The sequence below is a fragment of the Perissodus microlepis genome, chromosome 4 (genome assembly GCF_051167445.1).
Source record: "Perissodus microlepis isolate ML-2025 ecotype Zambia chromosome 4, ASM5116744v1, whole genome shotgun sequence".
In the NCBI taxonomy this organism is placed as follows: Eukaryota; Metazoa; Chordata; class Actinopteri; order Cichliformes; family Cichlidae; genus Perissodus; species Perissodus microlepis.
In genome coordinates, this window is record NC_140464.1 from 14,330,574 (window position 1) to 14,353,937 (window position 23,364).

Consider the following 23,364-nt stretch of genomic DNA (forward strand, 5'->3'; position numbering starts at 1 on the left):
AATGCTGTAAAATGGAACAGCACTAAACTCTCGATTTAAATTTGTTGACGCGTCCAAGTCGTGCAATCAGTTGGAGCTGAGCTTCAGAAAGATCTGGTGCCGATTCCTCCTCTCGTTTTGGCGAAACGAGAGATCGAACGGCGAAGAACCAAATAAATGTGTTGTGGAACAAACCGCACATCGGCAGCCTTTGAGGGAACGAGCCTGAGAGAGAGTCTCAGTTAGAGCTGAAGGGCAAGAAAATAGCCATGCTCTTGCATCTGAATCAATACCAACACTTTAGAATCAGATAAGGAATGGCAAAGTCAACTATGACTGACAGCACCGATTATTAAAGACACGAGCAAACAAAGAGCGAGTACGCGGCTTTCAGATGGCGACCGTCAATAGTTAAGATGGCCACTGAAGCCAATTCACTTTTAGCGAGCAAATAAAAACAGTGAGGCTGTTTCACAGAAGTGTCTGAGGTCAGAATTAGTCTCAAAAAGCAGCCTCAAACTTAAAACATTCCCAAATTACATAAGGCTCCCTGGTAAGAGGGGAAAAAAAGGGAAAACAACCACGGTACATATGAATTAAATTAGTGCTGGCAACATCTCCACAACACCACAGAGAAGGTACAAACACTAAGAGGCCAAACTTTCCCCCCCTCTAACTCTCTTCCTTTTACTGAATGTATAAGATGGAGAATGTCTTATGTAATGTACATGAAGCTGGGAGCTCATGGAAAGTGGGAGACAAAAAACGTGAGGGAAGGACGGAGGAAGAGAAGGGAATAGAAGCCGAGTTGAACGCGAGGAGGAAATGGAGTCCCAGGGAATTAGGGATGGAGGGGAAGAGGGTGGTAGGAGGGAGGGGGGTGAAGGGGGCAAAGTCTGGAAGCTAGCTGACAGGATTGGATATGCCCAGACAGAGAGCCAGGCCCAGGCCCAGACTTGAGAGCCTTATGTGAATCTCAGAAATGCCTCACCCATCTCTCTCCCTCACCCCCTTCTCTTAAAAAGAAAAAAAAGAAACCCTCACAATTCCTCCCTTCCCAGTCCGATACTCCTCAGCCATACTCACAGGCAGAGCTCCTCCCTTTCTTTTCTCCTCAAACAAGCAAACACACAAAGTCAAACTGGACTGCTGTAGTGCCCCTGAGCACATACGACAGAATCCAGGGTGTTGACCGAGCAACTAAATAATAACATAAACCAGCTGTGGCTCCACTTCAACCACAATACTTTGGGTATATTACTGTACAACTGGCAGATCCCTTAACTCAGCTCTCTGATCCCTTAAAGAGTCAAACTAGATCTACTTTTACTTTCATTTGCAAGTTAAACAGTAACAATGAAGCTGGAAATGGACCAAAAGTACAAAAAGTAAAAAGGAAAGGAGAATAAAAGGGAAAAAAAGAGAGCGTCTTCCTCTAAAATCTCCCATGTCTTAGCTCTCCTTCTCTATCTTTCCTCATCAGCAGTGCCCTGCCCCAGACATGGTCTGCATATTGTCTGCAAGGCTTTGCGAGCTGAAATTCTCTCATGATAGAAATACTGAGCAGGGAGTGCAGAAGGCGCTTTAAAGAGAATGGGAAGAGGTAGGGCGGGGTGGTTGGAGTGAAGCACTGAGTTGTCTGTGTTTATTTTGGAAATGCAGGACTGCACACTTGCAGCAGAGGAACTGACCCTAAACTTCACCGTGGCAGATCCTCACAGAAAAAGCCAAACCCGAGCACTCATTTAGGATGTCCCACACAGGTGATTTAAGAAAAGGGTAGACCATATATCCCCTCGGGGCAGGGGGCTGAGGGGTAGTTTAACCCACCCTGGGGACACAGGAATGGTCTGCTCGAGGAGGAAGCAGTGAGGCCATGAGGTGATTAGTGGTTACAGTTTAACTGGAGAAAAATGCACGGTGCGTGAGCCCCAGCCAGCCTGGGAGCAAAGCGGTATGCACTGGTCTTTTTCAGTTTTCAAACTAGAATGAGTCAAGTCACTGTATCCACTTTGTCTATTCTTAATGCATGGATCCAAGAGTGTGACCCATACAGACACATCAGTCTGCAGCGCTGCAAAATATGTCTGTGTCATTCAGCAAGCACGTGGCAATGATTAAGAATAAAAAATTTGATTCGTCTGGAAGTGATTTACTATTATATACAAGTTTATCTACATTCAGGTATTGAGATTTAGATGGAAGTAGCCTCCAGGTCACAATGTTCAGCTTGAGGCTACAAGAGAGGACTTTACTAACCAGTGGATGATGCCAAAGTGGTTTTATCCACCCTTTATGTACAGTTAGTGGTAAGCAATTGAATGATTACATTGCCTTAGCGTTTTGGCAATAATTTAATTAATTAATGATAACAGGCAACTCATTCATTGCGACTTATCTTCAAATAGGCACAGCTTTCTTAGAAATGTATCCAAAAACTGACCATCCTCTCTTCTCCGCCTAGCTTCAGTACAAAGACATTTCTTCTGGCACAACACTTGCATCTCCTCGATCACTGGTAACGAGCTTGAATGCACAACCCCGCCAAACGCGTTCGAGATGTGACATTTCCCTAATGCATGAAGCACGAGGCTGTTCATCTGATTAGCGTTAACTCTCTACAAATGCAAACCCCAGAAAGGACAGGCTCTGCCATGGGAAATCTCAAGTGCTGCAGCTCTTATCCCTGGGAAGATAAACGCAAGTGTGTATCAGGTGCCTTGTTTTCACTGCATGCTGCCTCATTCACTGACCACTGTAATCCTCCCTCCCCTGCTGCTGAGTTGCCTTTCAGCTCGCCTGTAATCCCTAGCAGCTACGAAGCCCCACTGTGATATTAATTCGAACACTCAACTTGGCTTTACCAAGCAGGTTTGTGCAACTTACATCCCACCCACTTACTGGTAGCAATCCTTGCCCTCCGCACAGTGTTTTTTTCCCCTCTTAAGTGGCAAACATATTGTTGTGGTTTTACATGAAACTGTGAAAAAAACCAACTTGCTTCTGCCACCTTTTAGACTTTAGATGAGGATTTCTTTGGCGGCAATGCAAAAAGCACAATGTAACAATCAAATCTATGGTGTCCATTTTTATTGGGCCTCGTTTAAGGTATTAAGCACAAGTGCACCCTGGGTTCCCACCATCTCTCTACCACAAACCTCGTGGTAATGCTGACGCAGGAGTACGCCTTTGAGTTCCACCTTTTCCACCATAAAACAGCTGCCGTTCACTCACAGTTTGGACCAAAACTGAATGATGTCACGGTTGCGGTGCAATCTCAAGACACATGGAAAATTGAGGAGGGGGTGAATACCACACCCATGATCTGATTTTAGACACTGGCACGGTGGACAGCCTTAATAGTACATATCCTCTGAGGAACCAACTACAGCAGCCAAAGGCTGTCAGACCTATAACTCTGGCTAGCACTCGGTGCAAGTTGTTGCTCCCAGCAGCAGTCCAGTTCCCAACATATGGCCAAGTATGAATTAAGGGAAGAAAAAGGAAATATACAGCAAGAAAATTACACACACACATCCTGTGAGCGTGGAATGCCACCACAAAGACGCACAGCTGGACCTCTGTGGACATCTGGCTTTATGGTGGAGATGAGAGACTTTTCTCTGCAATGACTAAATGTTGTGAGAGAGAGTCGTCGCCTGAATAGCGATGGTGATAAATGCCTTTCCGTCTGACCACAGTCTTTCTCTCGGATGGATGTTATGGTTGACCTGCGGCTGAACTGATCATCAGCTGACTGGATAAACAATGCAGCCAGCGGGCTGTGGATGTGAGGAGCACCTGTGCTCACAGTTCTGAGAAGGTTTATGGATTATATAGTGGGGGCCTCGGGGAGGGAGCAAAAGGAGTCTCTCCCTGTGCAGAAAGCCTCCACGGCCTCTTTCGCTCCTTCCCCACATTCTTTGAGAGAGGTCCAGTGGGCCTGTGGCCAGACCTCCTCTCTCCACATGCTGCCTGTGTGAGTTTTTCTCATGCACCAACACACTATATTGTTCACAGAACACCTCACAGTCACCTTGGAAATATACAGCCATCCAGCTCTTATCCCAGCCCCTGAGTGTGCCTCGTTCTGCTTGTGGCCTAATGCGTTTTAATGATCAGGCCTTATTACCCTCCAGCGTAGGCCTTGTTAGGTCTGCCTTGGCAGGGCAGAGCTCGGCTCTCTCTCCCCTGGCATCTTCTGGAACAATGGGGCCAGGGGAGGCAGCCAATGGGGAGAAGGTCCATCCCAGGCCCAGTCCCAGTGTGCACACAATTAGGCTTAGGAACAGTGGAATTGCTTAATTGGAGGAAAATAGCGCTTTATCTAGGTTTCTCTGCCAGGGCTCATCCTTGCCCCCCTGTGCTACATGCTTGGCCTCATCTAACTCAGAACTGGATGGAAAAAAATGACACAATGGCAGGCATATAAAAACACCTAAAAGAGGTCTTAAGGTAATAGTTATGGGCAAAATATTCTATTTAATCACAGCACATTTTATACCCAGTTGCAGCAAGATGAAAAGTTTAAGTGAGAAAATAAGAAGTATTTTCTCATCTTCGTTATTTACCAATAACAAACATCACCGGTTTACGTATCACTCACAAGCATGGAGACGTTGAACTCTCTATCAGATGCGGTGGCAAACATCAGAGAGCTTCTATCAGGGAGGCTCTGTCTTGCACAACAGCTGGCTGAGCGGTGATGCATGCCTCTATATAGGGCGAGATTTGTGACACTGCTCTAAAAATGTCTCTCTCGGGGTCTGTGGAGAGGGATGCTGGATTAAGAACGGATGCAGACACGCGGAAAAGGTTAGGAAAAGACGCGGTTTGTGGGTGAATGGCACAAAACCCGGCGATGGCACGCTCGCCTCCACCGGCCTGTTGGCTGTGACAGAGCGGGGAGTCCTGGCTGCAGGATTTTCGGCGCACCGCTGGAGAGAGTCCCCGAAAATAGGTCACTGCCCTGTTTGAACTCGCGCAAATTTTCCTCACAAAGCAGGAGCGCACTCACACCAGCGTGGCCACGCAAGACAAGTGGGCACAACACACAGAACTGACGTCTCAGATAGGGTTGCCTTTGGCTTACCTTGAAGCGAGAATGCCGTGGATGTGGTCGAGATATCTCCGGCTTGGTCCCGATCTCTGCTGTGCAAACTTCGCACGCAAAGTCCCGTGGCTCTAACGGCGTCTGTGTCAAGAAGACCCCTTGTCAGTTTGTTGCTTTTTCTACGTTAAAAACGAAATAAACAGCTGTCATGTCTTGGGAAAATAGAACTAGGTGTCTGGAGAGGCGGTCCGTTTGCAGACCATTGTCAGGATTATTTCTAAGCATTGAAAAGCAAACATAAGCCTTAAAACGCAGCGTGTGTGACAGCTGCTCGTTTAAATAAAGGCTTGTCTACGAGGATGACAGCCTTGTCTGTGGTCGTGGGGTGATATTTTGCATGTTATCCCGACACTGGAAACCCGTCAAAAAAAAGTGCAAACACCCAGAGATCCTTAGCCTGAACTGTTCCCGCTGAGGAAAAAACAACGAAGACCACTTGCTTGTGCTGTGCATCAAAAGCGCATAGGTGATTTCTTCCTAAATTCAAAGCGCATCGCTTAATGGCAACGCTGGTCAAGTACAGAGGTTCCTATGGGTGGTCTTGCTTCTCCAAAGAGGGGGCGGGGGTGAAGGGGTGGGAGGGCACCAAGTGGTGGTGGTGGATAGGATAGATAGGGCGGGTTGGCGACGGGATGTGGGGTAGAGGGAGAGGATCGTCTCTAGCTTCTTCGGTGCTTTTCCAGATGCAGAGGTAGGGCTGTTTTTTGGTTTCTTTTCGCGCAGTGATCTCCGTGTGTCTTCTGCCTGATTTTTTTTCTCTCTCTCCTCCCTCTCCGCACTCGGGGAGACGCTGAGTGCTGATGGAAGTCTCCCCCACGACCGTCTGACGCGCACAGACAGCCGCCCGGAGCCCAGCCAGCCCGTCAGGACCAGCCCAGAGTCTGCCAGCTCAGCGCATGCTTACTGCTCCGCCCATCCACCATGGGCAGTCCCAGGCTCCTCTCCAAACTAACCCTCTCTCTCCGTGTCCTCACGGTCATCTCTCCGCCCCTGCTCCCCGCCAACAACAGGCCATCGCGCAGGGTGACACCTCTCTTGTTTACAGTTTAAAATGTTCTCTTCTTCTTCAGTTTTGTCTCTTTGCTCGTATTAGCCACTAACTCAGCCCCGACAGGCTGCTCTGAAAAGACGGAAAACGCCGTTACGTAATTTAAAAGTTCAGTCTCGAGAAGAGCAGGCGATCCTTCTGCGAGACAAACGCACATTTTCACCACACGAGCCAAAACATTCCGTACTTGGCTCGTACACTGCACTGTCGTTAGAAATGTCAGTAATTATAAGGATACATTACTGTAGCGGTAATTAGACAAAGCTGGTTATAGCAAATGCAGTCTGTGAGGTAATTAACAGACAGATTATCCTTTTTAAAAGCTTAGCTGTGAGCACCATTTTTACCTTAAAGTGTTTATTTTTTTAATTTCATATTTTGATAATCAATGAATCAGTAAACAGAACGGGATTTGCTGCCCCCCCCCCTCCCTTTTTTGTTGTTGGTAGGACACTGTCGCCATAAGTTGTAAGAAAAACATATCAAATATATTTTAAACCTTTATTTGTTTATTTATTTACAAACTTTTCAGTTGCTGCATCTACAGTAGAAATTCACTACCTTGCCTAGTTTGTCATATTTGGCTGAATCCTCATATAATTTAGTGCATTCTTCGGGAAAAAAGAAAGAAGAAAACAAAACAAAAACAACCCCCTCTTGTTTTTGTCATTTGGATGGAAATTACAGACCAATATTATGATTTGAGCACATAAACAGTGTGAAAATGTCACCAACTGAGCAATTTCACCTTCTGGAACAGTTCCCTGGGCCATTTACTCCTCTTTGAGGTTTCACATAACCCATTTGTTTCTCACAGTAATGGTAAGACTACAATTACACGGTTGAATTTAGGAAACAAAATGTCAGCGTGTTAGATTTTAAAATCTAAATGTCAAAAAAAGAGAAGTGATTGCTTGTCTTGTATTTTGTGGTATCAGCACGTTACAGACAAAGTCAGTGGCACCACAGTGATAGTGTGTGTTTGGAGTGTAAATAAAGGGTAACCTGGAGTGATGTGGCCAATGCCGAGCTGTAAGTTACTGTAATATATTAGGATTAAAAGCCTTTTATTGTCATTATAAATGTATAAGTCAGATGCAAAGAAAAAATGAATATCATACAATAATTTGTACAGTAAATGTAAAAAAGTGGTACATAACAACATTACTAAATAATTAATGTAGATAAAAGGGATCTAAGAGGTAATGTGTCATTTCCAAGGTGCAAATATTTTGCTGTATATGTATCAGTGTGTACACCACTGTTTTCTGGTCTTATAGGCTTTTATATATGTTGCACGGTTCTAACTTTTAAAGGAATTCACGTTTGTAAAATAACTAGTAGCACAGATACCAACTCAAACAGAAGTCTCTGTCATAATCGATGCAACTTTTTTTTTCTATCATTTTTTCCTAATAGGTTTCTGTCCGGCCCATCTTGTGCCATCAAATGTGTCTGAGTGAGGTGTGCAATATGGCAGTGACTCGCCCTGGGTTTTCCTTCTACCACCACCAGGGGGCGTAAAGTTACCGGGTGGAAGGTGAAATAGCCTCCGGAGCCTTACATTTACTGCGAGAAAATAAAAACAGTAATCTAACACTTCTATTAAAAAATAAATAAAATGAATAATAGATAAATAAATAAATAATGGGACTGAATGGAGTATTTGTACCATCAGTGTTGTAAAACATTAAAACTCCATCTAGCCTATCTTCATGTTATTGGAAAGTAATAAGTAAGCAGGGGCCTAAATAATAATGTCTGTGGAGTTTAAATCGTCTGCTATATCTGGAGGCATTACGATCTGATTCGGGATTCGTGAATAAATGAATATTCCAGATAATATAAAGAGGATTCTATAACAATGTAAGCTTTATGAATGAAAGGTAAAGAGCGGGTTTGTTTCTTGAAAGCATTTGTAATTTGGTGAAACAGTGCTAAGACGCACTTGTCCAGAAGAGGGCTGCTTTAAAAATCACTGCCACGGTTTCCAGCACTGATCTCCCACAGATGTATTCTTCTATTCTCCTGTAAACGCCCGACAGCGTGCAGCCGCACCTGTGGGTAATTACTAAAAATGCGCCATCGTGAAAAGATATAAAGCTGCTGCTGCTGCTCAAAATTCCGGATCAAATTCACTGCTCCCGTCCTGTGACTTCACTCCATGCATGCGCCATATAGCCTCTGTTTAACAGATTAGATTAGGTTACTGTAATTTAGCCTCCCGTGCTTCCACTGTGGGTCTGTCACACCCAAAATGGTGAACAACATTAACATTCAGTGTGTGTGTGTGTGTGTGTGTGTGTCCCTAAAAGCCCTCCCCGGTGCGCTGTTGCTGTGCAGCGTTGCCAGCTCGTCAGCTGATCCCTCTTGTTCCCTTATCGCAGCTGTTGGATTGTCCACCCCTGTAGTAGTCCCGCTCTTTATTTGCTCATGAGCCCGAGCTGTCACGGTGCACTGACATTTGGGTTATAAAATAAGAATTTAAAATAATGTTGTTGTTGTTGTTGTTGTTGTTGTGTTTTGTTTTTTTAAGCCTATTTATGTTGAAATCATAGCCCCTCTCTACATAAAGTATATTTAAACCGATTCAAGCCATGTGACGGGAAACTATTAATGATTCAGCCCAGCTCTGTGACGGCAGATCTGATCACAGATCAGCTGTAAATGCCCCCCCCCCGGTTTAAACATTTCAAGCTCCCTCCGCGGCTCTCCACATGTGTCGGTGTATTTCTGCGCTAAATAGTCCTTTGTTTACACGCAGCCCCCCTCTCTCTCTCTCTCTGCGGAAGGAGGCTTTTGGTAGTGCAGTGTGTGACTCCTACCAGCTGTTTCCCGCCTTGAAAGCCATCCGATCAGCTGCGCACACACACACAGACACACACACGGTCATGCAGAGGGAGAAAGCAAAGGGGAGGGAGAAAGAGAGAGAGAGGTAGAGCGCCACACACAACGAGGGAACCCCATCAGCTGGAAGTCGAGTAACATTACAACTCTCAGCAGCCTCAAAGTACTACATTACACGGACGAGGCATTCATATCTCCTCTGTGGATTTAACCCGCATCGGATCACGGGGGATTTTTACCCACTAACGTCATCATTTTTCCCTTTTTATACCACGGAGACTGTTTGCTGCTTTTCTTTTTTTCCCCTTAAAAAACTGCTGGTGGTGGGGAGGGGGGGCACCAAACTGGCGAGAGGCGAGCATGGAGTATTTCATGGTACCAACTCAGAAGGTGCCCTCCTTGCAACATTTCAGGAAAACTGAGAAAGAAGTGATTGGTGGTCTTTGTAGGTGTGTATGCCACGCGCGTTTCACCCGACATGCTGTGCCTGTTATTATTTTTATTATTTTTATTATTATTATTATTATCACCGTCATCATCACTATTATCACCATCAAGTCATCTGCTGAGAGCACCGCGCACTTAGCGATGTCGGTTTTGGGCAACACGCTTGGTCTGATGTGTTATTGTGTACACGACCCTCTCACGCGGAGCTGCGGGCATTAATTAACATCAAACGGCGAGATCAAGGGGCGACCGAGCACGCGGGGGGCTCCCGCTGTGTCCACGGCGTCCTCTGCGTGCTTTTATTTTGCATCTTTGACTGCGAAATCGATGTATTTTGTGGCTAACAAACATAAACCACGTGGTTCAGTGCACACCACGCTGCTACTCGCTCAGCGCATCCCCGACCTATTTGTGCTTAAATAATCCCTCACCCGTGGCCTATGTGTACTTAAATTTACATGAGAAAGGGAAAGTTGAGCTAGCGGGCGTCGCGGTGTGTGAAGGGGTCTATTTTCGCCTCGCACATTCGTGGGGGTTGACGATTTCGCTCGCAGGGAGCCGAAGTTTATTGTGGGTAGTGCGGCCATGCTTGTGGCTTGTGCAAAAAAGTGATGGAGGTGGGGGGAGTGGATGAGAGAGGGGGTGAGAGGGTCTGGCGTTTGTTTCCTGTTTATGGCGCCCTGTTTTCATTCACTCCAAACGTTAAAAAAAGCACTGCTGTTGTCTTATTCGCCCCTGTTTTAGGCGGCGGTGGTTTAAATGGCGTTTCTGCGCTTCCCGTTGACGCTATTGAGCCGCCTCCACTGCGTCGTTTCATCCCGCACCTCTGCCATGCTGCCTGCCGCATTGTTGTAATGGCGGAGGACACGAAAGTCTGCTCGGAGCGCGGAGGTGGTGTCGGGCACTGTGAGGACGGAGGAAGTGTGTTTGGGGGACGTTAAAATACGTTTCCCGTTGGGTTTGTTCGGTAAAAGGAGACATTTGGCTTTTCGCGGGGAGGCAGGAAAATTAAAAGTGGCGTTATTAATAAGGGGGTGTGTGTATGTTGCGGAAGGCCCGTCGATACGTCCGCAGCCCTGTTTGAAGAAGGAGGCGGAGGGATCTGCGACTGTTGCTCCTGCTGCTGGTAGTGACATGGGCAGTCTGGGAAATGTAGTCCGCTTTTCTGCGGGGAATTGGTGCACCGCAAGGAAAGCCGGAACTTTACACAGACAAACTTTACATGCTTTTAAAATTTAAAATAAAGCGAAAATTGGCACATTTTTTCTTTAAACTTTGACTCCGTGACCACACTCTAAAGTCCTTATCACTCAAATATAACTTAATAAAAACCAGGATGACTAAAATTTGTATCAGTTCTTGTTGTAAAGTCACATTTATTCAGCAATAAAATACACAGTTCGTTATTAATTAGCTTTTTTAAATCCCTGGATCTGTAAAATATAACAGTTTTTTAAAAATGATGATCACTGTTATAGTTTTATTGTTACATTTTATCTGCACAACAGTTTTAAAACTCATATGTCCAGGTTGTTATATTTGAGACATTTTGGCATTCTTGCTTGAAAAGCAACTTGTGATTATTAATGTATTTGTAGAACTCGTAGAATTTGAAGACAAAGTTAGAAAGGCAAGGTTGAGATGATTTGGGCATGTGCAGAGGAAGAATAGTGGATAGGTTGGAGATGAAAGATGGACCTCCCAGGTGAGCAGATTGCATACAGAGGGTTGGAGTGACAAGAGAGGTTGCTAAGGGTTGGATGTGATGGAGGCAATCGGAAAATGATGTTGAAGATATTTATGGAACCATATTTCAATTTGATCAGTTTTAATCAGCCTGTTGGTTGAGCTTCGTTTAGTTTCTTGGGTAATGATTTAAGCCTAAACTCACTCTAATTCAGGCTCTAAAGTGGCCTGTGTTTGTAAAGTTCAGGCTCAGTTGGTCATGTTTTGGCAGTGGATCTGTTTGTTGGATGTGCTGCTGCAGTGCTACACATGTGTGTGTGCGTGTCTGTGTATACACACATAGACACTGCTTTTCTAATCTGCGTCTGCACAATTGTTCCCAATGTTTGCACTAAGGCAGCTGAGTCAGTACAGATAAGAGCTTGGTTTCAGAGAGGGTCCCATAGATAGTGTTTGATACTGAGGATGTTAGAGGAAATTCACTTAGAATTCCCCCTCAAACTGAATTTAACCATGTGGAATGCACTGATTCACAGTTTAAATATTGGAATGTTCATAATAAACTATATGCTGCTACAACATTGACATATCTTCTAACACGTGCTAACAATTCAAATAAACAGAACTTGTGATCTTTCATAGGTTTGTAACAATTTCAGTTATTAGCAATGATACATGTAGTTGCTAGTGAGCTGAAAGGACAAAGCCGCTGTAAATACCTGTGTAATCACAGGAACGGGCCAGTCATTTCTGCTCTTTGGTGGTGATATAAATACACACTTTAAAGAGTCAGCTCACATAAAAATAAAACAAACAAAAAAAACAGTTGATGTCAAGGGGAGCAAATGCTGTCAGCTTTTTGCTTTTCCTCCTGTGTCCAGATAATTTCTTATGTAATGCAGTTCTGGTATATGTAAACTTAACTCAGCTGCAGGTTTACTGCATTGGTGAAGAGTGGAGCAAACTGTGCCGTGGCATAAGCTGTTTTTATTGGAACTATTTCTTGGGTATAAAGTAGTTCCAACAAAAACCATCAGGAGAGGCTTGCCTGTGCTTGCAATTAGTTTACTAACTTGACCACTAATAATTTCCCCACACTAAACCTTGAGATGTTTTTGAAGTGAAATGAAGGAAAGTGCTAACGGAAGTACGAGAAGAAAGAGCAAATTGAGGAAATCTGGGCTGACCAAAAAAAAAGATTTGATTAGCATTCGCAGCAACAAGTTTACTTGTGGCCACTGAGTGTGCCATCAGCACCATATTAGTAAATGTTTTTTGTTTTAACACCGATTGGTTTATTTTTAAGTCTTCTTAAACTGTACATTTTCCCTAATAGCTTTCCTGCCTCTCCCTTCTTCCCCTAGCCTGGCCAACATTCCTCTGACCCCAGAAACAGCCCGGGACCAAGAGAGGCGAATCCGCAGAGAGATCGCCAACAGCAACGAGCGTCGGCGTATGCAGAGCATCAATGCTGGATTTCAGTCACTTAAAACACTCATCCCACACAGCGATGGAGAGAAACTCAGCAAGGTGGGTCATAAACAGTGATGTAAATTAGATGATGAGTTAGCTGGAGCTGGAAGGGTCTGAACTTGCTTTCATAACCAAACTGTAATGTTGTTCTTCAGGCTGCCATCCTGCAACAGACGGCAGAGTACATTTTTACTTTGGAGCAGGAGAAAACACGTTTATTGCAGCAGAACAGTCAGCTCAAACGAATCATACAGGTAAACCAGTGCGCTGCCCATGCAGACTGTTTGCAAAGGAGTTAGCTGTCTTTTCACTATCATCAATCTTAGCATTCATCTAAAGCACATCTCACATTTCTGTTTGCGCTCTCTAGGAGTTAAGTGGTTCCTCCCCCAAGAGGAGGCGTGCAGAGGAGAAAGATGAAGGGATCGGCTCACCAGACATCCTGGAGGAGGAGAAGACCGAGGACTTAAGAAGGGAGATGATCGAGTTGAGACAGCAGCTGGAGAAAGAACGTTCAGCCAGGATGAATCTGGAAGAACAGGTGACGACAATAACGCAGTTTCAGGAGTTTGAAATTCCACCGACTGCTGTGGTTTGAACTTTTCAGAAATATTATCCTATTTTTTGCATCTTAGATGCGGTCCCTGGATGCCCAGTTGTACCCAGAAAAGCTGAAGGCAATCACCCAGCAGTTCCAGGAGCAGCAGGCCCAACCGCAGAGCCTTGTCCGTCTGCAGCAGCACAAACAGCTGGAGAGGGACCTCACTCCAGCCCACAGCCCACAGGTTGAAACATCTGCATATCACTGACTGATATACTTTAAAGATGTATGCTTTTTACTGATATAGAAAAATCCCCTCTGTTTCAGTGTTTCAAACAACCTAATGAATTTAAACCGTTTTTGACACAGATGATTAGTAAATCAAATCAAGAGTAAAAATCTGGCCTTTTAGACAAATTTTTAGCTTTGAGGTAAATATTTTTGGATTTGTCGATGGAATGATAGGATAAAAAATTTAGACCTTTTGTCTTCATTGTTCAGCTCAGCGTTTCCTTTTTCCCCTCTGTATCTTTGTTCATCCTTTTAACATATACAGAGGCCATGTGCAGCAAGCTCTTGAATTTGACACACAAAAAAGTGTTTATTTTTGGCTCATTAGCCTAAACTCATCAGCTGGCAGGCACCAGATTCCCCCCCTTCCGCCTCCCTAGCATGTAAATTTTTAATGGACTTTGAGTCAATTATGTCAAAGTGTGTTGCGTTTTCTAAAAATACACACACACACATACGCAGCTAGACTAATCTCAGAGTCTACCGTAGATTTCACAAAGACATGTGGACAAGGACATGACAGTCCTGTCCATGTCCACAGTTAGAGCTGTCAGCAGCTCAGACAGATTTACAGTGTGTTAAATGAGCCGCTCACACGTCTTTCTGCCGGTGCCATCTCCAGCCCTGATAGCTGCAGCGTCCTGTTACTGCAGGCTTACCCTAACTGAACATGATGCCAAATCAATCATCGCCTGATGTCTGCCCTATCCGCTCCTTGTGGCAGCTGGGCTTTTTCAGTAAAAGATGATTGACGCCTTTTACATTAGTCATATGACACTTTGTGACTCCATAAGCAGAGCTGTGTAATGTAACCTCAAGTCAATATCAGTATGAATTTGCAGAATTACAGTAACACTGAATTACCCGGGGGGGGGGGAGCTCATTCAGGTGTGATTTACTGTATTGTTACCATCATGACTACTGAACAGTCTAGGACTGCATTGCATGACTCACTTTAATATTGCATTTTAACTTGTTATCATGTTAACATCTCAAAAAAAATTGTGATAGGGTCATGTTTAGCACTATGCAGCATCTTCTCTTTTTTTAACAGTCCATAAACATCTGGGAACTGAGGAGATCAGGGGCTAGACTTCTGGGAAAGCATGTTGTCCCATTTTTGTTTGATATAAGAATTTAGCTGCTCAGTAGTCCTATCTCTTCTTTGTCATAGTTTTCATTTCATAATGTCAATTGAGCTCAATTTAGGGTTATATTATAAAACACTAAATTACAACAATCCCCACAAGTCACTTTATACTGTAGGGTAAAGACTCTATAGTATTCGAAAGAAACAATCAAACATCCCTCTATGAGCAAGAATAGACATGGGAATTGTACAGCCCCTGGGCCAGATCTGCCGGCCCTTTCATTGTTCCAAACTGGCCACATAAGGTCAATGGGAAATTAGGATTCAAATGTAATTAAGTATACATCATGCATTTTGTTGTCTGGTTGCGAGTGTATGTTGTTCTAAAACAGGGGTGGAGAATTTATTTTTTCAAGGATCCACATGAGAAACTGGGTCTGTTGTAGGGGGCGGCTCCAAGAAGTTGAACTTAATTCTTCTCAGTATTAATTTTATGTTTTTATAAAATCTGCAGGCAAGCGTAGATGTTAGGTGATTGAAATGTGAACTATGCGCCAACTTCATCACTACTCGATCAACAAAAAACAAGTGTAAACAATCTGCATTACTTTTGCAAAACACTTGTCACTTGTCTCCTTATGTGTGGAAAGTTCTCACCTGCAAGAGAAGAATACAAATCCAGCAGTGATACTGAGTTGAAGCGCTCTGCCAGTAGTGAATTAGACTGCAGGTCAATGAGTTCAAGCTCAACATCACTGGATCCATTATTCAAACTGCAAGTGAAGGGAGCTGAAATCATGTGCATTTCACTCTCAAGTGTTTTGAAGTCTTCAAATCACCTTGAAAACTCATTATGCAGGGCTCCTAACGTGGACAAGTACCAGCTGAGGGGATCAGCTGATGGTATGGCTTCTTTCACTGTTGACATGTAAGTGAGTGGTGTTCCCAAATCGGCTTGAAAGAAACTGCAACTTTCTTATGAAACCTTTTTATGAAGCTTTACATTTCATGTGCAAATTGGCCCTGTCTTGCAGTTTGGTATTTAGTTCATTCATTAGTGCAGTCATATAAATAACAAATGTAAGACTGTATTCCGTTCTCCTGAAGAGCGCTCTGAATTATCCTTGCCTTTCTTCACATAAAACTCTTGAATTTTTACTCTCAAGTGCGACACTCTTACCCAAGCTGAGCCACCTGACAGCTGTGTGGTAGCCTATGTCACCATTTTCAGTCTCGCGTCCCTCCAAAAGCCTAACAAACAGTGCTCTTGCCCACATCAAGTTAACTATTTTAACAATGATATGGTTCATTTTTAGCACCTACTTACACAACACCTCCTGGTGTATAATACAATGCAGAGATACCTATTTCAGTTCTGGGATCATTTCAGTCCCTTTTTCTTGCATCCACTTCAGAAGGCTGACATTTTCCCTGTCAGATTTGCATCTTTTTTTCTTTTCTTTTTTTTACTCGGGGTATGCTAGCACAGCACAGTCCACAAAACACTCTTTTATAAACTCCCCAAGAGAAATTGGCTTAATGTTTTTTTATGATTTGATGAGACTCTTCCATCCCTAGATCTGTAAAGCCTGGTAAAAGGTCTTTGTCGTTTTGTAGCTTTTTTAGCAAAGGTTCAAATGTCTGTTCCCACTCTGCATCGGTTCTTGTATTTCTCTAACGGAGAGCTAAAAAATTTCAAAGTTTTTCTAACTTTTAATTGAGCTTTGGCCGAAAGAAGACTGCAGTCTTTCGCTATTATGTTCACATGTGCCTCTTTTTTGAGTGAATGAGCTTCAACATGCATTTCTGGTTAGCATCGTAAACTGTTCACAGACAGTGATTTCTGGAAGTGTTTCTGACCCCATGCAGTGATTTCCATGACAAAATCACATCTGTTTTTAATGCACTGCTGCCCAGGAGCCTGAATATTACAAGTGTTCAGTATTGATTTTTGGGCTTGTCTTCTTTGCGCACAGAGATTTCTCCAGAATCTCAGAATCTTTTGATCATATTTTGTACTGTAGATGATGAAATATTCAAAGTCTTTTTCAGTTTAACATTGAGGAACATTTTTTTTGATGATTTTGCAGTTTTCTGCAGATTGGTGATCCTCTGCAAAGACTCTGACCCTCTAACATGCTCTTTAATATACTCAGTCATACTACTGATCTGCTGCAAATTAACCTAATTATTTTTAAAATGCTCCTCCAAGTTTTCTTTTTTTATAAAACCACTTACTTTTATTATTGCTCCTTTCCCAACTTTTTTGAGGTAGTTTTTGCCATGAAAATCAAAATGACCTTAATTGTCTCAGTTTAAACAACTGATATGATATATTCTCTTCTCCTTTGCATTTTACACAGTATCCTAACTTATTTGGAATTGGGGTTGTATTTTTGTATTACTGCTAACGTTATTTACAAATTTAATATATGTTAATAGTAAACTGTGCAGGTTAAAAATGTGCCTTCAGTGCACTGAGGTTGCAGAAGTGATGACATGAGAATAATAAACAGTGATTGCACCTTTCTACCAGGTGTTGGCCCCTGCTACTCCCCCAGCCCCTACACACCACGCTACAGTCATTGTTCCTGCACCTGTCCAGACTCCTCAGTCCCACCATGTTACTGTGGTAACCATGGGCCCAGCATCAGTTATCAACACAGTTTCCACATCTCGACAGAACCTGGATACCATCGTTCAGGTAAGGCACAAAATCCTGCTTCATATCCCACCACTAGAGGGGGGTGTTGTCGCTGACATCTGTTGCCTCTGTGTTTCCCTCAGGCAATCCAGCACATCGAGGGCACCCAGGGGAAGGGTGGCGCCGGGGAGGAAGAGCAGAGGAGGGCGGTCATCGTCACTTCAGGACGTGTCCTCTCTGACGCGGCAGGCTCAGACACAGCCTCAAACAGCGACGGGCCGGATGACTGTTCACTGCCTTGAGTTCATCCCTGACGTCTTACGTACCATACACTCACATGCACCCACACACCTACACACAAGCCCCAAGCGGAGCAGGGCTACGGGAGCCTACAAACTCACAGCGCTCTTGTTCAGTGGAAAAGTCTGCTAGTTAGATTGAAGCACTTGTTTTGTTTTCTTAATCAATACACGTCATGTTGTACCGTGATAGGCAGCCCTTATGGTTTACACTTAGACACTCACACATGTAGTCTCTTCTGTTTTTTTTCCTTTCCTCTGCTTATGTCTAGCGCCGATCCTTCATTCACTCACTTACACAAGCTTTCTTCGTTAAACTATAGAAAGACAAATAGAGCGACTACTTCACTGACTATAAATGCTCTGTTTTACTCGATACTAGAACTTTCGAATGTCAACTAAACATTTCCATTAACTACCAGGACTGTTATCTCTCTGTGCGGCCCTGAAGCCGAAAAAGGAGACAAAGTCAATGAAGAGCCCATTGGTGTGGCGTCAAAACCCCCGCACCAGAGCAATTCCCCCCCCCCCCTAAGCTGAACATCCTTTAAACCTCCCTCGGTTCCCGATCCAACTGAGCTGTATGGAGAGACACTGTGAGGAAAAAAAGACTGTCCTAAAGTTCCACCTTTTAGGCTTTGTGTTGAGAGAATGTGTTATTTTACTTTTGTGAAGTCGACCTTTTCATGCTGTGTTTCTCTTAAGAGTCCTCTAACAACAGGTTGATGAGAATTTCAAAGCTGTTTTTCATGGCTGACTGGTGCTCACAGGAAATGAAGCGAAGCTCGAAAAGAGAGTGCACTTACTGGTTCAAAACGCTATTTTATTTTTCTTCTCATGTTGTTTGTTTGTTGCCATTTTTGCTGGGCTGGGATCCCAGTAAACCCACATATCTTGACCCACATGACTTATTCTGTTTACTCGTGGCCTGACCAAAAAAAAAAAAAGTTTTTAAATTTCTTTTTTTAAATTTCGCATTTCCTGACATCTTCCCTTTCTGAGTTTAAAAACACATGGCTTTTAAAATAAGCTACTCTTTGGGCCCCTGTTGAGTAACTGTCACATATGTGTCTCTTTTAGTGTTTTGAATCAGCGAGGCTTAGCGGTGCTCCGGACTCTGGCAGTCTGCAGCAGACCCGCTTTTGCCTTGAAATTCTTGCACGTGCAAATATAACTTGAATACAATCACTTGTTTGCTCGATCTTAAGAGCTTGTTCTATTTAGCCCCTTCCAGTGTAGTTTGCTTGTTTGTTTTTTTGTTTGTTTGTTTTGGGATATGTATCAAAGCAGAATATGCTTAAAATATGAGGAAAATGCCCAGTCTATATGCATTTCTTTATATTGAATATTTATCCTTTAGTGCGTTTTCTGTAAAATGTACCATGTTTTTTTTTTGTTTTTGTTTTTTTTTTGTACACATATTTCTGCTTACATTTTTATTTGTTCTGTTGCCGGGAACTCTTGGTTGATGGACAGATTGACAAAGACATGTAGCGGAGAGAGGCAGCAGCATGCCTTACTAATAGCAGGTGCAGGGAGGCACTGTGAAGCCAGCCTTAACACAGCCCTGGGGTTGAGGGAAGTTTTATTTTTTTATTATTATTATTTTTTCTCTTACCTGCGTCATTTGGTAGCCGCTGGAACCCCTTTTTGTTTCGAGCTATCAGATCAATCCAGCTGGTTTGTGTTGGAATACTGTATATTCCCAGTCATACTTTGTTTTTATTTTACTATGCTTTTTTAAAAACAGGTTGCATTCATATGGTCCTGAAAGAGTATTCAATACGATTTCTGGTTACTAGTAGATTTTATTATATTTTAGCCCCTTAAAGCCAGTTGATTGGCAAAAATATATATACACACAAATATATATATATACATATAGCCACAAAGAGACGTCAGCATTCCATAAATTTCCTTTAACAGTTCATTTTTCAGAAGATTAGTTGCATCTTTGACGCATCCCTCCTCACCCCTTGCGTCAGTGTATAGATGGAGCTTCGAACCGCTGCACAGATAAATCGCGGAATTGCCCTTTAAAGAAAAAACTATTGATGTCAGCTGCACTGCAATAAGCAGAATTAAATGATGGGTTGTTTCCGAGTGCTTCTCTTGATAGGAAAGGGGATTCCTGGATATGGAAAAAGTTTGCATGCTCTTCTGTTTGTGGAGCTTGCTTTCATTATTTTTTTGCCGTCTGTTTGCATTTGATCACTTTTCGCTAAATCCCAGACATGGTTTATTTCCATCTACGTTTTACGCTCTGGGTCGAGTGTTAGGAAGCATACGCGGACATATCAGGTGGTTGGAGAAGTGGGGTTGGCTTTGAGGGGGTTCCACTAAATGGGGTCAAGATTACAAAGCACTTACTGTACTATATAGGAGTTTGCTTCTTTCTTGTTTTGTTTTTTTATATGAAGGAGCATCTCCTCATTTGAAGCTCTTGAAGTTGAGTAAAAACCGCACAGCTGTGTATCCCCCCCTTTCCCTCCATGTCCAGTCCTCCTACATCTTGTCCTGTCGCATTCTTTTGCAGTTTTTATGCTGTCTTTGTTTATCTGTTGACAAGTCTGATCTCTCTTCTCATTTTTCCGCTTGTTCTCCTTCCTCTACCCATATTTTTTTTTTTTTTTTTTTTGTTAGACCCATCAATGGATATGGTCATCAAGAAGCTATTATTTTTTTTAATTTTTTTTTTTAAAGAGAAACGTTTTGGGGATAAAGAGGCTCGTGCCTTTGTAAAGACAGAATAATAAAGTTTGTACTTTGTTTTGTAAACACTGGGCTTTCTGTGTGTCTTTTCTGTTTCTCTGGTAACAGTTATTCTAACACAAATAGTGACATAACCAGCTGAATTTGATTCATTTCCAGTTCTGTTTGGCTGTTACTCAAGCAGTCGAGTTGATGCACAAGTGTCTGTTCCTGATTGGTGGATGGGCTGTTCAAGCCTCCCTCCCTCCCCTGCTCAGTTGCTCATGGCTAAATTAAGACTGACCACCTTCTCTGTAACAGTTAAAATTTACACCAGGGACGGTAGACTGCATCTCCCGTTGTCATCCTGTCTCTTGCCTCTTGTTCACACCCTCACACATCTTGTAGAGATACTGCTGGTTTTGGTGTCTGGGGTCAGCTGTTCGTGTCATATCAGGATGTTCTCAGTCATTTAGTTAATAACCAAAATCAGGAACGTCTACAACAACAAAAGTTGAATGTGGTATTTATTTCAAATGTCATTGACACGTTGAGAGCATGGGTACACCCTAGATCACGGGTGTCAAACATAAGGCCTGGGGGCCAGAATCAGTCCGGCAAAGTCTCCAATTCAGCCCCACCTGCTGTGGAAAATGTGACGGGCATAAATTTTGCTGTTTTCTGTGGTCCCCTGCTCACCCACTGAGCCTAACTGACACCCATATGAAGAAACAGAAGACTTGGATTAGGTGACTCTTTCTCACTTATTGTTTAGATATGAAAGTTGCTGTATAATTTCTCATATTATAAAGTCTGTAAATGTCCTCATACTCTCCTCCTGTGCCTCAGGTCACTAGCTAGACTTCCTCAAAATCCTCTGATGGCATCATCATCCTCCCAGATTGCTTTGACAAGCTGGTTTTGGCCAAGCCAAAAGTAAAACAGGAGAAAGAGGAGGGTTTCCAGCACGAACTTGTGCAGGGATGCCCTCCGAGAGAGAGGCAAGAGTTGACAGAGGTGGTTCACCGGCAAACACTGGACCTCCACCCATCACTCAAATCAACACCACCATGGACCAGGTTCTGTGTGCCTCACAATCTGTGGATGATGTGACGTTGTTCTCCCTGGGAATCAGGGCTCCTATTTTCTGGACCCCAGCTTCTCCCACCAGCCTCCTTTAATCACCAAAAAGTCCAAAGGGAGAAGCTTTATAAATGAGCTTATGTTATAAATGCTTTGGTGTGAGAAATTAGTGCAATCTGTTACCAAGCAAATACAGCGTCAGTATCTGCGATACTGAGTACCGGTACTTTTAACTAATACAGACACTTTATGTAAGGGAGAGCGACGTGCTCAATCTGCATACTTTTTAATCACGACTAAAGATGCAATTTTTATGATTGTGAATTAGTTAACACAACAAAACACACCTTCCACAGTTTTTCTAATGGAGTATAAAACTGAAAATTAAAACTGTTTAAGGGCTGAAAATGTTCTGAAAAGCCAGCACACATGTATCATGGTGTTATAAAGCTATCTGGATACTTTAGGGGGTTACGGGGTCATACTGATTTCTTGCATACTGTTATTTCAGACATTGAGATGTGGAATGTGCACAAAACTGTCCAAACAGATCACTTTTCAGATGCAGGCAGGGTTTTCTTTACTGCTTTTCAGGTGACACCTGCACGGCAGTTCGAGGGTTTTAGAGACAAGTTGTGTTTTTTGTGGTTTTAGAGCAGTTAGAATGGAAAACATCCGCGCCACCTATCATCATCTTTGCCAACCTGCATTTCTACTCATTCTGATTTAACTGTCAACTGCAAGCTAGAAAATGTCTTCAAACTGTTACTTAAATGACATATTTAGGGTGAGAAGAAATAAAAGCATAAGGAATGAATAAAGGAGGAGTCGAGAGCATGGGTAGAGGAGGGAGAGGTAAAAATTAAAGAGTTGGACAAAAGATGAAGGAGGAGGAGGAGAAGGCTACACTTGTCCAAGCTTAACTTCTTTTAGGAAAAACTTGAAACGCGCTTTTTCTCTTCAGAGTTCCTGCAGAATTTATCCCATGCTTGAAGGTTTTTCATCTCAGCGATCATATCTGAATTCTGATCAAGTATCTTACACCGTCTTCTACTGCTCTTCTTATTTCTCTTTCTGTAATTTCTTTGTCTTCATTCACGTTTTTGTTCATTTCTTCTTCCATGTCTTTTGGTTTCCATCTGTCGTTGCTTCTTCTCCTCCGTTTCAGTGTTTTCTCTTCTGTACTCTGTTTTATACTCCTTGCAAATGCACATTTTTGCTCACCATTTCGTGGATACTACACTACATCACTTTGCATATTTTCTCCAAGTTTTACTTCTTTTCCTCAATTTCGATATTTCAAAATATAAAATACTTGCAGTGCCCCATATTTTGTCTCAAAGTCTTGGAGAATATGCTGCAACCCTAAAGTCAAAGTCCTGTGCTATTGCTTGTGTGCACAGTGGTTTGAAATTTTTTCAGCCTTTCACTTGCAAAGCAATCAGGAAAACAAAACAAGAGCACATGCAGTAGTTTTACTCACAAGCCCTTGAGTAGCCAGTGGCAAAGCTGGGCAATGTGCTAGTGAAGGAAACAATGAAGGAGTGCTGCAGCAGCCGGCAGCAACCAAAAACCCTCTTGAGAGATGTCAAGAGACATCTGCAGACATCTGGGTTCCTCTATGCTCCATCAAAAACTCCAAGGACAGCCCCCTGGTCAATAACTTTAGCCGGCGTACACAAATATCTCTCAGTCCACTCACATTATGAAGCCCGTTAAAAACACTAGAACCACCAAAGTGGGTCATTTTGGCCCTTTTGCATTTTAAAAATCACGTAACTCTGTTAAAATAAAAAAAAAATTGTCTTTTCCTAAAAATCGGATCACAGTATTCATCAAATAGTGAATTTTGGGGTGTGTGGGATTGAAAAGCCCATTGTTCATCAGTGCTGTTGGTTTCAGTCATTGTGCGAATGTACTGTTTATAAGTTTGGGGAAACCTGCAGTCAGCTGAGACTGAAGAAGTCACCTGGATGAGTGATGAAATGTTTCCAGATTAACAGAATCAACTTTTTGGGAAACCATAGCCCCCAACCACTCCCCAGCACCAGTGAACTATCTGAGGATTAATGCTGTTTTCCACTCTAAAATGAACACGCTGTAATGTTTGGACATGCTTCCCGAGTCATTTG

General features: G+C 43.1%; 2 protein-coding genes across 5 annotated transcripts in view; one reads left to right on the forward strand and one right to left on the reverse strand.

The window, feature by feature from the left end:
• Positions 1 to 5,708, reverse strand: part of glis2b (GLIS family zinc finger 2b) — a 29,310-nt gene extending 23,602 nt beyond the window's left edge. For all 3 annotated transcript variants that reach the window (XM_084925946.1, XM_084925943.1, XM_084925944.1), the window contains exon 1: positions 5,072 to 5,708. The gene's annotated coding sequence lies outside the window, so the exon portion shown is untranslated. The remainder of the gene's footprint in view (positions 1 to 5,071) is intronic.
• A 316-nt stretch (positions 5,709 to 6,024) lies between these two features.
• On the forward strand, positions 6,025 to 20,236 carry tfap4 (transcription factor AP-4 (activating enhancer binding protein 4)). 2 transcript variants are annotated; one of them, XM_084925948.1, is made up of 7 exons: positions 6,025 to 6,115; positions 12,485 to 12,650; positions 12,749 to 12,847; positions 12,964 to 13,134; positions 13,229 to 13,378; positions 17,052 to 17,219; positions 17,303 to 20,236. In XM_084925948.1, the coding sequence occupies exons 2-7, from the start codon at positions 12,576 to 12,578 to the stop codon at positions 17,459 to 17,461; spliced, it is 822 nt and encodes a 273-aa protein (XP_084782074.1). In that variant the 5' UTR covers positions 6,025 to 6,115; positions 12,485 to 12,575; the 3' UTR covers positions 17,462 to 20,236. The 2 variants fall into 2 exon arrangements, with proteins under 2 accessions (XP_084782074.1, XP_084782073.1); XM_084925947.1 differs by lacking the exon at positions 6,025 to 6,115 and adding an exon at positions 8,886 to 9,436.
• The last annotated feature ends 3,128 nt before the right edge of the window (positions 20,237 to 23,364 follow it).

Excerpts from the sequence above, each read along its gene's own strand:
- tfap4 (XM_084925947.1), top strand. The coding sequence starts at position 9,348 with ATGGAGTATTTCATGGTACCAACTCAGAAGGTGCCCTCCTTGCAACAT. Across the intron at positions 9,437-12,484 it reads GTGATTGGTGGTCTTTGTAG|CCTGGCCAACATTCCTCTGA; the intron begins GTGTGTATGCCA and ends TTCTTCCCCTAG. Across the intron at positions 17,220-17,302 it reads ACCTGGATACCATCGTTCAG|GCAATCCAGCACATCGAGGG; the intron begins GTAAGGCACAAA and ends TGTTTCCCTCAG.